Source organism: Parasteatoda tepidariorum, chromosome 3 (assembly GCF_982258835.1).
Source record: "Parasteatoda tepidariorum strain Cologne lab strain chromosome 3, Ptep-v5.0, whole genome shotgun sequence".
NCBI classification, from domain to species: domain Eukaryota; kingdom Metazoa; phylum Arthropoda; class Arachnida; order Araneae; family Theridiidae; genus Parasteatoda; species Parasteatoda tepidariorum.
The window spans coordinates 71,836,103-71,854,019 of record NC_141757.1 but is presented as its reverse complement, the minus strand read 5'-3'; the positions used below and the strand labels follow the sequence as shown (position 1 = coordinate 71,854,019).

Here is a 17,917-nt window from a genome sequence, read left to right as displayed (position 1 = left end):
AGTACTTGCGTGGCGTGAAAATATCTTTTGTGATCTAACTCTTTTAAAAGTACATAAAAATGATTGCCATCAGGGGTGTACATGTAGATTTATTAAATACACCTTGTGCGCCACCTAGGAACCAAATCTAGAATCCGACACTCGAAATTTTTGCTCTGTTACAATCGTACCCTGTTACAATTGACCCCACTCTCCCCTATACTTTTCTGGACCTCCTTCTTGATAAGGATTTTAAAAATGCGTACTAAATCTGTTCCTTAATCTACTGGCCGCTAGTAAATGGGCAAAATTGGAGAATGTTTCACCCAATACACTGATTTCCTATCTTATAACATGGAAAAACCGGTTTTGCTATGCGGAGAAGGCTGGAGGTTAAATTACAACTTTTTACGTACTGAATTATCAGTGGGTTAATTTACGAGCACACTTTTATTAGGTCTTCTTTCAATTGTTATGACACAATTTTCCTTCTTTATCTCCATTCTTTTTAACTTCTCGACCTGTTGTAATTGAGTATTATTATTATTATAGGAGGTGCACCGCCAGTATCGTGTTCTCCACCTAAATGCGATAAGCCAGGATGCAGAATAAATTATAAAACTAAACCATGTCCTAGTTGTGAATGTAGAGGAGTGTCCTGCACCTTGCCAAAATGTGACGGCCCTGGTTGTGAACTAGATTACGAGACTGAACCATGTCCATCCTGCAAATGTGAAATTTCAGGTAAAGACGCGAATTTAAAAGCAAGTTTTAAATTATGTATAAACATAATTAATATTCAATTCAAATTAATATTCATTCATAAATTGATTGTAATAATAATAATAATAAATCAAAGAAGTAAGATTTTACTCCAGGATATATCAAGCAAGTTCTACTCAAACTAATTTGGAAAGTACGAATGCAACGATATTACTAATTATGTTACTATTTTTACTAGTTTATTTAAATTTAATCGCATTTATAAAACATATTTGAAATCGATAAAAAAATTTAACTCATATTTGATTCAGACTTAGCACTTGACCTTACTAAAACATTTTAAGAAAGATTTCTTTAGGTTACAAAACTTAATATTTCTTCCATTTCCATTTGTCTTTTCAATCAGAGTTCATTTCATTATTTAAAAAAAAAGCAATTTCGAAAATCTACTCCGTACTAACTCATCAAATACATAAACTTTCTTTTAAATTCTTTAAAACAGTATAAGCTTTGTAAGTAAAATTCGCGATTCTAATAGTGTTCTAACTCGAGATTCTAATAGTGTGTAACTTTCTTTCAAAGTATACGCAAATTATTGACAGAAATATTGATTCCGAAATATATATTGACGTTAACACTTGTTAGCCAAATCGAAGGAAAATAGTGACTAACTGTTAAATCCATAAGTGTCTTTCCTTTACTCCAAAATTATGTTTCCTCTGCTTCCACACTCTAAAAAGGTATAAAATATGTTGCACCGGAAACGCAAAATATATTTTGCACAATTAATGCCAGAAGTCTGTCGGTCATAGATTCTTAGATGAAAGTCAAAAATGTTTTTTCCAAATGTTTCTTATTTGTATACATGTGTAATTTCTTCCTTTTATAAAGCGTACTAGCATTCATATTATGTAGTGTATTTTTACAATTTATTGAGAAAAAATATGAACAAAACTAGCTCAGAAAAAAAAAGTATGGTCAAGATTATGACAAAATTTGTCGTATTTCTGGTTCTTAGCAAACATGAAAAGCTCAGTAATTTTTACAGAAATACTTCGATAATAATTTTGGTAAAATTCACGAAAAAAGTTTCGTTTTATAATACGTGATGAAATTTGGTAAATGCGGTAAAAATTGGTTATTTTATCATGATACCTTAGAGCAAGGCATAAAAACCATTCATTCGGTTGAATTTAATTATAAGTTTTCTATTTTTCTAAATGTGTGGTAATATGAAAAGAAAACCAGAATTTCCTGTAAAACGTTGATATATAAACGGAAAAATTACTAAATATATGGTTTATAACCATATAATTTGTTTTTTTTTAAACCAGAACAATGGATTTATTTTACCAGAAATGTCATTACCACACAGTACGGTAACTTTACCAGAATTATTTTTCTTCGTGTCCTGAGTGTAGCAGTAACATGAATCAAACATTTTATATTTGCTAATAATAATTGAATCTCATTAATAACTTTATTATTATTATTATTATTATACAAGGTGCACCACCAATATTGTGTTCTCCACCTAAATGCGATAAGCCAGGATGCAGAATAAATTCTGAAACAAAGCCATGTCCTAGTTGTGAATGCAACGAAGTGTCCTGCAGCATGCCAATATGTGACGGCCCTGGTTGTGAAATAGATTACGATACTAAACCATGTCCATCCTGTAAATGCGAAAACTCAAGTAAGGAAGGTTTATTTATTTTCAAAGCAAGTTTTAAGTTGCGTATAAACATAACTAGTATTCGATTTAATAGTATAATTCATCACTTGATTGTAATAATAATAATATGAAATCAAAGAAAATGAAGTTTTTCTCCTTGATACGTTAAGCAAGCCTCACTGAAACTAATTTGTAAAGTCTGAATTCAAAAGTATAACTAATTATATTGCTATTGTTACTAGTTCATTTAAATTTAAATGCATTTCTTAAATATGTTTGAAGCCTGTGCAAAACCCATAGCTCATATCATTATATTATTTTAGTGGATATCTAACATAATGCACATAAAAAGAATACAAGAACAATACATTTTAACATTGTTCTTATCATCATGTGATGCATCGTAACAAAAATAAGCAGAAAAAAATTTCAAATCTTAGAACAGATTTTGAAACAAGGTTTAAAGATTTTAATTCTTTGGAAGACAAATTTTGTTTGTTTTCTTCGATTTTCTCAATAAATATAGACTCAGTACCCAGTTATATGCAAATGAAAGTGATTGAGATTCAGTGCGACTCAAATTTGAAGGCAAAATTCATTGAAGTGGGTGTGCCTGAATTTTACAAATATTTACCGCAAGGTTTGAAAATACTCGATTAATAGGGTGGTACAATAGGGTGGTACGATTAATAGGTAATACATCATTAATAGGGTGGACTTTTAAGTGTAGCATGCATTGAATCATTTCAAGATCGTTTCTAAAACTTATAAAATTGATAAAACTAACACATTTGAGTATGAGACAAAAGTTGCTTTTAAAAGCACTTGGCCTCGTGAGACACGTTTAAAAAAATGCTTGTTTTGGTTACAAAACTTAATATTTTTTACATTTCATATTGCTTTTTCACTCAGAGTCCAGTTTATTATTCTCAGAAAAGTAATTTTGAAAACCTACTCCAATAATTATAAATCAACTTACTCTTCTATTGAAATCTCTGAAACAGCATAAATTTCATATGGAAAATTCTTTTTTTTCTTCCAAAATTATTTTTTTTTAAAGTGTACTCAAAAAATTGACATAAATATTGATTTAGAAAACATTAACACACTTTAGCTAAATAGAAGGGAAATAATGACTAATTGCTAAACCCACAAGCGTCTTTTTTTATTTCAAAATTGTGTTTTGACAGCTTTCACACTCTATAGAGGTATGAACTATGTTGCATAGCATAGCAAACGTAAAATATTTTACACAATTAGTGACATAAGTCCGTCGTAAATTCTTAGACGGAATTCGAAAGTTTTTTTTTCTAATTTTCTTTTTTACTGTACAAATATAATTTCTTCCTTTTATACAGCGTGCTAGCATTCATATGGTATAACGTATTTCTTCAATCAATTGAGAAAAAAATATGGACAAAACTAGTCAAGAAATAAAGAAGCATAAATAAAGGTATGGTCAAAAATATGGTGAAATTCGCCATGTTTCCGGCTCTATGCAAACACCAAAAAGCTGAGAAATTTTTGCAGAAGCGCTTTGGTATTAGTTTTGATAAAATTAAGGTACCAAAGTGGTTTGATAAAACGTGATAAAATTTGGTAAATGGGATAAAAATTGGTTCTTTTATCATGATGTCTTAGAGCAAAGGCATAGAAACCATTCATTCGGGAAAATTAACTATTCAGTAGAGGAGAGTGGGGTCAATTGTAACATTTTTTACTTAACTATTTTTAACTAACAAAAAATCCAATATATTATTAGTATTAATTGACAGACGAGTAAAGTAGACTATCCTCTACTAGAAAAAAAATAAATACCAGATTTTAAATATTATTATATAAGTTATTAACAATTTTTGACAGTCGTGCAGTTGTTACAATTGTCCCCACTTACGGGGTCAATTGTAACAGTTCATAAATTCAACTAAAACATAGTTAATTATACATATTATCATAGTTGCGATATATTTTTTTATTGATCAAAATAGTAGTGATATTTTAGGAGTAAAAATAATAATGAGCAGAAACCTAAAGGGCTAAACTTTTAACTTTAAGGGGCTAAAAATTTTAATTTATGCTGTGAAAGGTGACAAATAAAATAATGCACATGCAACATAATATAAATGATATAGGAAACTATTGGTGGTTCTTAAAGAGTTAAGTAATGGTTTGTAAACTTAAGATTATTTATTTTCAGCTGTTACAATCGCCCTTTTACTTATTGTTACAATTGTCCCCAAGACGCCATTTCAGCTTCATTTGTTAAAAACAATGCTAGTTAATTAGCAAAACTAATCTTTTTCTTTATTGAAATCTAATTAAAGTGTCCACTTACATATTCGGTTGCTAACTTTTATTTGTTTAAACAAAATTACTTTGTTACAATATAATATTCTAATGCCAAAAAAAGTACTTGCGTGGCGTGAAAATATCTTTTGTGATGTAACTCTTTCAAAAGTACATAAAAGTGGTTGCCATCAGGGGTGTACCTGTAGATTTATTAAATACACCTTGTGCGCCACCTAGGAACCAAATCTAGAACCCGACACTCGAAATTTTTGCTCTGTTACAATCGTACCCTCTTACAATTGACCCCACTCTCCCCTAATGTATTTTTGACTAAGTGTGTAATAATAAGAATAAAAAAAAACAGAATTTCAGGTAAGCGAATATGAACGGAAAGATTACCAAATAAATGGTTTAAATAAAATATATTTTTGTTTTATTGAGCAGAATATTTCATTTCTTTTATCACAAATGTCAATGCCATACAGTACGGTAATTTAATTTAATTTTTTCTTGTGTCCGTGTTCTGAGTGAAGCAGTAACACGAATCAAACATTTTGAATTTGCCTCAGAGTTCTTTGATTATTAAACATAAAATGAAAAAATTTTTTTTTTAGAAAAAGCTATATTATGTATGTATAAACCATACTAAATTAAACAAATGTAAAATTTATGTAAAGAACTCGTTTAAATGACACGCTAACTAAATGAATTAAAACTATTTCAAAATTTCATGTAATATATTTTAACGCTTAAAAGTTTTTTTTATCTATTTATAGTTAGATAAAATTAGTCGTTATTTTTATAGATAAATTTATTATTTTCTTAGGCCCACCTAGTGAAGAATGTGGCAAAGATGAAGAATTCTATGAATGTAGGCCAACTTGTAAGAATACCTGCGAGAATTACAAAGCTAAAGCGCCCATTTGTCCCCTCATTTGCATCAAAGGATGCGCCTGCAAAAAGGGACTCGTTAAAAGGAATGATGGGAAATGTGTAAAACCTGATAAATGTGACAAAATTCCAGGTTTGTAGTAATTTTTGAGTTATTAGTTTTAGTTATTTGTATTTTGTAAATTTCAGCGAAGATTAAATTTTTTTTATAAAAAAATAAGCATTTTAATCATTCGTAGACATTTAAAAATTAATTAACGAAAATAATCAATATGTTTATTTTAAGTTAGACCTTTGTACGATTAAAGTTGTAGTGCAGTTGCTTGGTGCATGAAAATTCGATTAGTATAGCAAAAGTTATTAAGTTGTTCTGTTTTTTTTTTTTTTTTTTTTTTTTTTTTTTTTTTTTTTTTTGCGTTCTGCACACGACAAAAAAAGTAAAAATTCGTACACTCTATAACATATTTTACTATTTTGAATTTTTAATGCAAACTATTAGAAAGTATTATCTTAATAAAGCACGTTCAATGTCTTATTGAGAAAAATTTGTAGCTTTTTACGCTGCATTTTGTTTCTCATTTTTATAATCTCATTATAAAGGGACTTCATATTTATCGCTTTGTAAAAATGGGTTTCTCAAAATCTAACAAAAATATGTCCAAATTGCTTCGAAACAAATATAGTCGAATTTGAAAACCCTATGCCCTAAATATATATTTTTCAGTAAAATGCTTTGTCTCAAAAATGACATATCACTTACTCATACTCATTTTGAGTGATTTTTTATTCAAATGACTGTGGTCGTAATCTGAAAAATGAGTGCATGCATATTTTTCAGCAAAATGCTTTGTCTCAAAAATGGCATATCACATACTCATACTCGTTTTGAGTGATTTGTCATTTAAACGACTGTGATCATAATCTGAAAAATTATGTATACTGTTCGTTAATGTCAGGATTGGTATGATCTAAATTACTTTGAATTCGTTATTAAAATAATCTGATTTTTTATAAATACATTGATTTAAATCAATTTTGATTTTTTTAAAAGTCATCAATTTAAACAAGTTGATTTTTTAAAAAAAGTATTAATTTATAAATTATTTTTTATACAATATAGTTAACAATGGCTTTCTTTGGAATGCGATTTTTATAAAATCTGATTTCAGTGATATTGAAATCTTAAAAATAACGGATTTATTGTCCTCTATATATATATATATATATATATATATATATATATATATATATATATATATATATATATATATATATATATATATATATATATATATATATATATATATATATATATATATATATATATATATATATATATATATACACTACCGGTCAAAAGTTTGCGAAAATTTTGAAATCTACAAAAAAAAGTTCTAAATTCAAATGTTCATAGAACTGCGAAAAATCATTCAAATGGCATGAAAATTTGATATGTTCTAATGTGAACTCTTTACAGTTAGTTACATATGATCAAATTGCAATACTTTGTTTTTTGCGAACTGAATCCACCTTTTCATCATGAGTTGTTTCCATGGTGAAAAAAGTTTTTAAGTTTGAACACTTGCCAAACTTGCAAAAAAATTTTTTTGTACTTTCTGTTAATAGAAAATAGTTATTTGAACAGTTCTATGTAAGTCCTCAAAATTTCAAATCGATTTGATTTTTTTTGACGAAGTTATAGAATTTTGAAAACATGTATACTTTTCTCGATTTTTAAGCATTCCACATTTGCGGTCCTTTGGTCTATACATCTTCGACCAAAGAACTTTTTAATTTTAATGTTTTCTATATTTTCAAATAATTAATATTGGTTATAAAACAAATATTCTTATTTATTATTGTAATTATTGTTACTACAAGGAACTTATTATGAATATAATTAAAACAATATCTCATAGATGTCACATTTCATCTAAAATTTGTTTGTTCTTGCAAACGATGCTCTGATATTTGAATCGAAGTCAGTTATGGGACATTTTACAACAGGAATGGAACTCTATATCACTTGAAGTGATTAATGGTTTATTAGAACGAATGCTATGCATATGTAAGGCTATAATAAAAGCAAAAGGTGGATGGTTCGAGGAATCTAAGATTTAAATGTTAATTTATTTAATTACAAAATACGAATAAGAATATGTTAAATATTTGACCTGTTGTAAATAAAATAGTTTAATAAAAATGCAAATTTTTTATACTATTGTTATTATTTTTTTAGAATTATTTATGTAATTATTGTTATAACTTTTTAATTTAATTTAATATAAAGTAAAAATATCACAACAAAACTAATACAGGTAAGCAATAAATATAAACAATAAATATAAACAATAATAATTACAATAATGAATAAGAGTATTTGTTTTATGATAAATATTAATTATTTGAAAATATAGAAACATAAAAATTAAAAAGTTCTTTGATAGAAGATGTATAGACCAGAAGACTGCATATGTGGAATGCTCAAAAATCGAGAGAAGTACACATGTTTTTCAAAATTCTATAACTTCGTCAAAAAAAATCGAATCGATTTGAAATTTTGAGGGCTTACATAGAACTGTTCAAATAACTATTTTCTATTAACAGAAAGTACAAAAAATATTTTTTGCAAGTTTGGCAAGTGTTCAAACTTAACAACTTTTTTCACCATAAAAACAATCCGTGATGAAAAGCTGGATTCAGTTCGCAAAAAACAAAGTATTGCAATTTGATCATATGTAACTAACAGTAGAGGGTTCACTTCAGAACATATCAAATTTTCATGCCATTTGAATGATTTTTCGCAGTTCTATGAACATTTGAATTTAGGCCTTTTCTTTGCAGATTTAAAAATTTTCGCAAACTTTTGACCGGTAGTGTATATATATATATATATATATATATATATATATATATATATATATATATATATATATATATATATATATATATTTCAAATAGTCTAAAAATAAGAAAAGGAGGAGACTAAATTTAGATAAGTGTGTGAGGAAGCTTTTAAATTATAATTTTCCATTAAATGCATGTAAAATGGCTTGCTCTTGGGAAACATATATAATTATATCATGTAGTTTTAAGCTTATTTAAATTCAGTGCTTTTAAAGCTTATTAAATATGTTGTTCGCGTATATCTATCAGAGTATCTTAAAATAATTTTTTTCCGGTTAGGTTTTTTAATTTACTCTTCATTGGTCAAATAGTCCCCCAATCTTTAACTTGGAAAAATTCTATTTGAGCTTGGAAAACACAAATATGCTTTTGCTTATTCAATTTTTAGTTTTTAACACTTTAATAATTTTAACCATTTTAGTAAGAACTGCTAGCTGTTTTATCTATGGTATTGTTTTTAAATAATATTAAGTATTATTAATACATCTTAACAGATGTTTTGGTTTTTAAATGATAAATTAATCCAATTTAAATAAAATAAATTTTATTTTAAAATGTTTTAAAAAAGGAATCATGACTTTTGCCAACCCTGGTTACTATAGACAATAATGTATACATAAGGTTTTAAACTTCGACTATATTTTCTTCAAACCTATTTTGAAACATTTATGCTCAATTACAGTAAATTTGTTTTGTAGTAAAATTTTTATAGAGCTGTTTTATAGTAAAACTTTTTTGTCCTAACTGTATTTATTACCACATCGCATATTTCAAAATTTCATTAATAGTTCACCGGTCTAAAATTTCAGCTTTTTTATTATGTGATAAATATTTGTTTTTCTTTACAATAATAATAATATAAAATGCTGAATTAGTGTAAAATATAACACAAAATGAATAAAATATATAGATAATAAATGAATAATAAATTATAGTAAAATTATTTATAATAAATGAATAAAATGAAACTAACATTTTTAGGTAATACACCACATACTTGTAGCAAGAATGAAGTGTACAAAAAATGTGGCACAGCTTGTCCCGAAACTTGCGCTAAGCGAGGAATTCGACCATGTACTAAGCAGTGTGTACCTGGTTGTTTCTGTCGAGATGGCTTTGTGCGAAACAGTGAAAATAAATGTGTTAATCCAGAAAAATGTCCAAAAGGTAAAAGAACATAACACAATTATCATTGAAATTGAAAAATTATGGAAAATAATAAAGAAAAAAACTATGGAATGTTGATTTTACAAACAAAGCTGAATTAAGTCCAATAGGAGAGCATTAAGTCTAATTTTGCTAATGTTTACAAAAAAAAAGATGAAAAAAATATTCATTCAATGTTTAGTTCATTCAGATCATTTTTTGTAGTGAAAATTATCTATGTCTAAATGGAGCCGCGATGGCTCAGGGTATAGAGATGAATCGGGTTCGATTCCCAGCGATGGATGATCGATACGAATCCACATACGGACTGCACCGACCACATTGCTGACGTAAAATATTTTCAGTTGCAGACGGATCATGAGTTAGAGTCCCTTTGCTGTCAGACTAGCCATGGGAGGTCCTGGTCTTCCTTTCCGTGTAACGCAAATACGGATTAGTGCCACCAAAAAAGTCCCCCACGTAGGCAAATTTTTACCAATACTTGATCCAGGAATTCCCTAGTCTTCTGAATTGAGTTCAAAATCACAAGTCTACGGAGTTAAACATTAGTAACGACAAAAAAAGTAAAAATTCGTACACTCTATAAAATATTTTTACCATTTTGAATTTTTAATGCAAACTATTAGAAAGTATTATCTTAATAAAGCACTTTCAATGTCTTATTGAGAAAAATTTGTAGCTTTTTACGCTGCATTTTGTTTCTCATTTTTATAATCTCATTATAAAGGGACTTCATATTTATCGCTTTGTAAAAATGGGTTTCTCAAAATGTAACAAAAATATGTCCAAATTGCTTCGAAACAAATATAGTCGAATTTGAAAACCCTATGCCCTAAATACATATTTTTCAGCAAAATGCTTTGTCTCAAAAATGACATATCACTTACTCATACTCATTTTGAGTGATTTTTTATTCAAATGACTGTGGTCGTAATCTGAAAAATGAGTGCATGCATATTTTTCAGCAAAATGCTTTGTCTCAAAAATGGCATATCACATACTCATACTCGTTTTGAGTGATTTGTCATTTAAACGACTGTGATCATAATCTGAAAAATTATGTATACTGTTCGTTAATGTCAGGATTGGTATGATCTAAATTACTTTGAATTCGTTATTAAAATAATCTGATTTTTTATAAATACATTGATTTAAATCAATTTTGATTTTTTTAAAAGTCATCAATTTAAACAAGTTGATTTTTTAAAAAAAGTATTAATTTATAAATTATTTTTTATACAATATAGTTAACAATGGCTTTCTTTGGAATGCGATTTTTATAAAATCTGATTTCAGTGATATTGAAATCTTAAAAATAACGGATTTATTGTCCTATATATATATATATATATATATATATATATATATATATATATATATAGGACAATAAATCCGTTATATATATATATATATATATATATATATATATATATATATATATATATATATATATATATATATATATATATATATATATATATATATATATATATATATTAGTCTAAAAATAAGAAAAGGAGGAGACTAAATTTAGATAAGTGTGTGAGGAAGCTTTTAAATTATAATTTTCCATTAAATGCATGTAAAATGACTTGCTCTTAGGAAACATATTTAATTATATCATGTAGTTTTAAGCTTATTTAAATTCAGTGCTTTTAAAGCTTATTAAATATGTTGTTCGCGTATATCTATCAGAGTATCTTAAAATAATTTTTTTCCGGTTAGGTTTTTTAATTTACTCTTCATTGGTCAAATAGTCCCCCAATCTTTAACTTGGAAAAATTCTATTTGAGCTTGGAAAACACAAATATGCTTTTGCTTATTCAATTTTTAGTTTTTAACACTTTAATAATTTCAACCATTTTAGTAAGAACTGCTAGCTGTTTTAGCTATGGTATTGTTTTTAAATAATATTAAGTATTATTGATACATCTTAACAGATGTTTTGGTTTTTAAATGATAAATTAATCCAATTTAAATAAAATAAATTTTATTTTAAAATGTTTTAAAAAAGGAATCATGACTTTTGCCAACCCTGGTTACTATACACAATAATGTATACATAAGGTTTTAAACTTCAACTATATTTTCTTCAAACCTATTTTGAAACATTTATGCTCAATTACAGTAAATTTGTTTTGTAGTAAAATTTTTATAGAGCTGTTTTATAGTAAAACTTTTTTGTCCTAACTGTATTTATTACCACATCGCATATTTCAAAATTTTATTAATAGTTCACCGGTCTAAAATTTCAGCTTTTTTATTATGTGATAAATATTTGTTTTTCTTTACAATAATAATAATATAAAATGCTGAATTAGTGTAAAATATAACACAAAATGAATAAAATATATAGATAATAAATGAATAATAAATTATAGTAAAATTATTTATAATAAATGAATAAAATGAAACTAACATTTTTAGGTAATACACCACATACTTGTAGCAAGAATGAAGTGTACAAAAAATGTGGCACAGCTTGTCCCGAAACTTGTGCTAAGCGAGGAATTCGACCATGTACTAAGCAGTGTGTACCAGGTTGTTTCTGTCGAGATGGCTTTGTGCGAAACAGTGAAAATAAATGTGTTAATCCAGAAAAATGTCCAAAAGGTAAAAGAACATAACACAATTATCATTGAAATTGAAAAATTATGGAAAATAATAAATAAAAAAACTATGGAATGTTGATTTTACAAACAAAGCTGAATTAAGTCCAATAGGAGAGCATTAAGTCTAATTTTGCTAATGTTTACAAAAAAAAGATGAAAAAAATATTCATTCAATGTTTAGTTCATTCAGATCATTTTTTGTAGTGAAAATTATCTATGTCTAAATGGAGCCGCGATGGCTCAGGGTATAGAGATGAATCGGGTTCGATTCCCAGCGATGGATGATCGATACGAATCCGCATACGGACTGCACCGACCACATTGCTGACGTAAAATATTTTCAGTTGCAGACGGATCATGAGTTAGAGTCCCTTTGCTGTCAGACTAGCAGTGGGAGATCCTGGTCTTCCTTTCCGTGTAACGCAAATACGGATTAGTACCACCAAAAAAGTCCCCCACGTAGGCAAATTTTTACCAATACTTGATCCAGGAATTCCCTAGTCTTCTGAATTGAGTTCAAAATCACAAGTCTACGGAGTTAAACATTAGTAATTGTAAACCAAAGAAATGGGTCGGCTCTTCAACGACGGTTATAAAATCATATAAATAATGAAGTAAGCGATCATCATATCATATATGTAAATGAATCATATATGATAAATTGTGAAATCACAATGTATCATATATGTAGCATAATCATATATGTAAATGAAGTAAGCGACTTTTTAATGTCGAATTTTTCAATTTTTCTAATATCTCAAATTAGAGCTGGATTCGAACAACTAAAACAGGAACGGAGATAGTGCGATCCTATCTCAGCTTTTACACCGGGGAATTGAACCACTGATAAAGCCGTGACTGGTGAATTCTCTACCCACTATACTCTAAGGGCTGATTTTTTCTTGGGAAAGAAATAACATTACATTGAAATATCTGCAAGTAAGTCTCTTTACTAAGATTCACAAGGGAAAATTAATATTTTTCGCAATCTGTTAAAGCCAAACTTGCTTAGATATGTTTGAACAAGTAATTTAACAGAAATTCTTATTTTTATTTTTCTATTTTTACAGAAATATTTTGCAGAATAAAAACTATAGCTAACACGATAAAAAATGTATATTACAATCTTTATTTAAAATTTCTAATTTTAATGATTTTAAATTTATTAAATTTAGAAGTACTTTAATAGTGTCTACATGAGAATTTAAAAAAAAAAACCTAGCTATAAATTTTTTAGAGTCAAAAAAATCAAACTGATAAATGACATCTTTGGTAAATTTTCGTAACGCATGAACCGTAAGAATTTTAAATATGGTTGCGAAATTTAAATATTGTAAAAAAGAATTCAATTTTCAAAACATTTTTGAAAAAACAAACAGTCACTATCTGCTTAAATTCCGAAAATCAAACAAAAACGAGAAATTATAACTAATTCATTGAAAAATATAGGACGGAAAACGGATATCCTTGTCTCTCTCACTCTCTTTCAAATCTCTTACTCTAAGCATATATTCTGTTATGGCTTATCATGTCTTCCTCCAACACAAAGATTGTATCTCTTTTGATACTAGTGACACAATGTTTTTATTGCACTCCTTCGCGATATGTTGTCGTATATTTAAGATGCGGGACCAACGAAGGGATTGTCAGGTGCGCCAAACCAAGAAACTGTAATACTTGTGAAATAAAAGGAACCTGCATCTTGCGAACATGTCGTGTGGGATGTGACTGTTTACCTGGATTTTATCGGAATAAACTAGACGTATGTGTGCATGAATCGAAATGTCAGGATGAATTAGAAAAACCTGTATATCGTAATACAGGTAAATACGTATTTCCTTTTTAATATGATATTTGAGTAAATACATTATAAATAGATAGTAAATAGATAAGTATATATAAATATGTTAAAGATACCCATTTGAATTTACTTCTTTTTGATCCATTTTACGGATGGTAATAAATAGTTTAAAAGCTTACGGGAATTATTTTTTGATATAAATTAATAAGTATTAATTTTTAATAAGTATTAATTATTAAATACTATTATTAGTATTAATTATTTACATAGTATTAATTATAAAATTATTAATACTTATTAATAAATTAATAAGTATTAATTTTATAATGGCACCACGTATCAAGCAGTTTAATAATAATTTAGTGCTTTCTTCAATATTTAAATCAGTTTTCAAAGTTATTAATTTTGCTATGTCAAGTAAAAAAAATTGTTTAATTTTTTTAATTAACTTTGTAGTATTATGCAATTATTTTAGTAAATGCAGTTATAAAAATGCTTTTTTTTGTTTCACAATTTACCAAAATTTTAGATTTAAAAATTTTTCATTACTTTATAAGATTTTAGGATGTCTCAAAATTTTTAATTAAAACATAATAAATTTAAGAATTTTTTCTTGAAACATGATACTAATATACAAAATATCAGTTTAGAAATAAAACTTTAACATCAATGGATTTTTTCTCACGATAAGTTTGACAAAGAATTTTTCTTAGTGATTTGAAAATCTTTTTAATAAATTTGAGCGATACAAAAGATATTCCAGATTTTATCAAGTCAATAAATGTTCTTATAACGGTTAATGCATAATATATCTTGATCTTATGATACCTCAAAATTTATTAAATGTACTTACTTATTAATATGCATTAAAAATGTTATCTTGATTGCTGATACATTGTTCCTTATATGTGCATAACTTATAAGGAGGAAATCAGAAATTACAAGCAGTTGGTAAGCAATACTAAAATATGTACCAGTAGAGTTGTAGCATTGTAGAGTTGTAGAGTATAGTAGCGTGAGTAGTTAATAAATCTTTCTTTTCTCTAAGTATGAATTTATTAAAAAAGATTAAATTTCTTTAAGTAAGATATGTGATATTAAGGTAGTATTATTATCCCCGAGAGATATGAATTCAGTGAAAATGCTTAAAAATCTTAGATGACATTTAAAAGTGACTTCTGGGTAAAAACTGTTTTACTAACTGGAACTTTACCTTGCAGATTTAATTATGTTACTTCTGAACGAATATTTCATTGAATAAAAATTTTTTCACACATAATACATATTTACTTTGATGCAATGATTATAAGTTTGCATTACTTAGTTATAATACATTAATGTCCTACAATTTACGACCTTAATGCTTATTTTCTTATAGATAAGTGTCCTCCTAATGAACAATACTCAGACTGTGCAAATCCGTGCAATGATTGCCAAATTAAAGGGAAATGTAACTTTCTGGTATGCAACAAGGGATGTGACTGTATCAAGGGACACTATAGAGACGAAAGCGGTAAATGTATTCCGGAAGCTTTATGCCCACCCAAAAGTACGTTTTCAAAATTATTACTATTTATATCAAAAAAATTATTATCTCTTTTAGTTATGTTAACTTCAGAAAACAGAAAAAATGTATCATATCCAAAAAGTGTTTTTCCTCTTCTTTTTCATACCTGTTTTTTTCTGTTGCTCCTTTTATGAACTTTTATTCAAATTTGCTCATTAAAATGCACATTGAATGAGTTCTGTAACAAGAAGCCAGCAAAACATGTTTCGACTTGTTATAACACAGTTAAAGCCATTGTTTTAAATAATGAACTAAAAAAGTGGAAAATTCCCCCTCTTTTTTTGTAAACAAACGATTTGAAATTTAGTAATATATTTTATAAATGAAAAGTGTCATTAAAAATTTTATTTGAATTTGATCGAAACATTTATCAAATTTCTGTTTTGTATAATTTGCTTTCAATCTAGCTTTCAAGTTTAAAACATGACAGACGTATTGACTTTACTGAATTATTTCTGAATTATTAAATTATTTCTGAAACGAAGAATGGGAAAATTGCTACAGTCTTTTGGCAGATAATGAGTGATTAATGCATGCAAAATTTCTATTTACTATAAAAAAATAAATAAAATAAAAATAAATTTAAATTTAAATAAAAATAAATTAAAAATAAATTTTCAAAAAATTGTCAGAATTAATTCCTGCAAAATTTTTTATATATTGGCTTTGTGGTAACTTTATTATATGTTTACAACTCTAAAAAATATTCATTTATGCTAATAATTATGATTTAACAACCAATTTTTCTCGAAACTTTTGTAAAAAAATGATATCATGATTAATAATAATGTGCATAGGTGTGGAGATATATCGTTGGAGTAAAAAAATTAATTACTATAATTTATGCTAATATTTTTTATTTTATATTTAAAATGAATTAAGTTTGAAACTTATTTTTTATGCTAAATTAGATACAAGCTGTTTAAATGAATACGTTACAGTTTTTTTTATTAGCGTATTTTAGTTAGTTTTTAAATTATGATGTAAAAACATTCCTGGTTTCTTCAATATATTTGTATTTTAATAAATATTTAAAAGTTTTCAAATACAATAGTAATTGCTATTGTATAAAAAGCATTCCGGATGTTTCAACGAACGGGTGATTCAAAGAAATGTGATCTAAGATAAATTAATGATTAATTCTGAAACTTAACAATAATAAGATACTATCTACTTTCCTTAAAAATATGTCTAGTTTAAAAACTATTTCAATTTTAATTGGCATAATTTAAATTTTTTTATTCTAATTATTATAGTTTTAGTCATTATACATTATATAATTTAATTTATTAACTATTGCTTTAGCATTAGAGAGGTCTGAATTCTTGAGGCATTTGTACTGTTCAAAGTAATCTATTTTATTTCTGAACAAAACGCATCGAGGCCTCACCAGTAAATTATCTTACGAATCCGTGCACTGTGAGAAATTCCAGATCACATTCCGGAAAAAAAGTATTAGCACTCAGGCTAATTTTTACAGTAATAATTATTGCCAAATCCCTGAATCATTCGAAATAAGTAAATATTATTGTAAAAATTACCGTATAATATTTTACTATAATGGATTTTACGTTAAAATTTATTTTACGGATATTGCAGCACTTTATACCGTAATTTAATCCGCAATACTTTATAGTGTGGCACCCTTTTGAACTTTTCTTAAATTCTTTCTTTGCCTTTTGAATTTCGTGTCTGGTCGTTACCAGCACTATTTGTTTTATTAAATTGTGTACACCTTAGTATATTTTTGATACCTGAATAGGTCCCAGAAAAGATGCGTTCAAGTTTTGTTAAGCAATAAGACTCTTCATTAAATCAAAAAATTATCTAAACCTCCTTTGTGTAAAGAAAAAAAAATTAACCTAACAGCTTCTTATAATTTGCTATATATTTATTCTAAAAATATATTCCATTTGTAAAATCATTACTATAAATGATTTGGATTCAATCTTGAAGTAAGTGCATGATTTCTTTAGAATGCGATAAATAATAAAATATTTCTACTGAAATTTTTTCTACACTGCAGGTCCGTCAGAATGCGCTCCAGATGAACAGCTTTACGATTGTGTTCCTAGTTGTTCCAGAACTTGCGAAAGAGTTTTGTCAAAAGTTAAGATTTATTGTAGTCAATTGTGCAAGCCAGGATGCTTTTGTAAGGAAGGACTTGTGAAGGGCTACGATGGAAAATGCGTACGACCTCAGGAATGCACAGTTATTAGTGGTATGTAAATTAATTTAATTCGTACTAAAATAAAAGTTCAAAAATTCCGTAAATAATTTATGATAAATTAGCGCTACGCGACTGA

At 27.0% G+C, this 17,917-nt stretch overlaps 1 protein-coding gene across 50 annotated transcripts in view; it reads left to right on the top strand.

The window, feature by feature from the left end:
- The window catches only part of LOC107455746 (uncharacterized), a 125,849-nt gene that overhangs the window by 26,004 nt on the left and 81,928 nt on the right, over positions 1 to 17,917 (top strand). For 44 of the 50 annotated variants that reach the window (XM_087159543.1, XM_087159535.1, XM_087159540.1 and 41 more), the window contains 7 exons: positions 532 to 723; positions 2,210 to 2,398; positions 5,493 to 5,690; positions 9,446 to 9,631; positions 12,059 to 12,244; positions 15,423 to 15,593; positions 17,638 to 17,832. In XM_087159543.1, coding sequence (XP_087015669.1) covers positions 532 to 723; positions 2,210 to 2,398; positions 5,493 to 5,690; positions 9,446 to 9,631; positions 12,059 to 12,244; positions 15,423 to 15,593; positions 17,638 to 17,832 — 1,317 coding nt within the window. The remainder of the gene's footprint in view (positions 1 to 531; positions 724 to 2,209; positions 2,399 to 5,492; positions 5,691 to 9,445; positions 9,632 to 12,058; positions 12,245 to 15,422; positions 15,594 to 17,637; positions 17,833 to 17,917) is intronic. The other 6 variants (XM_087159560.1, XM_087159572.1, XM_087159552.1 and 3 more) reach the window with 2 other exon arrangements.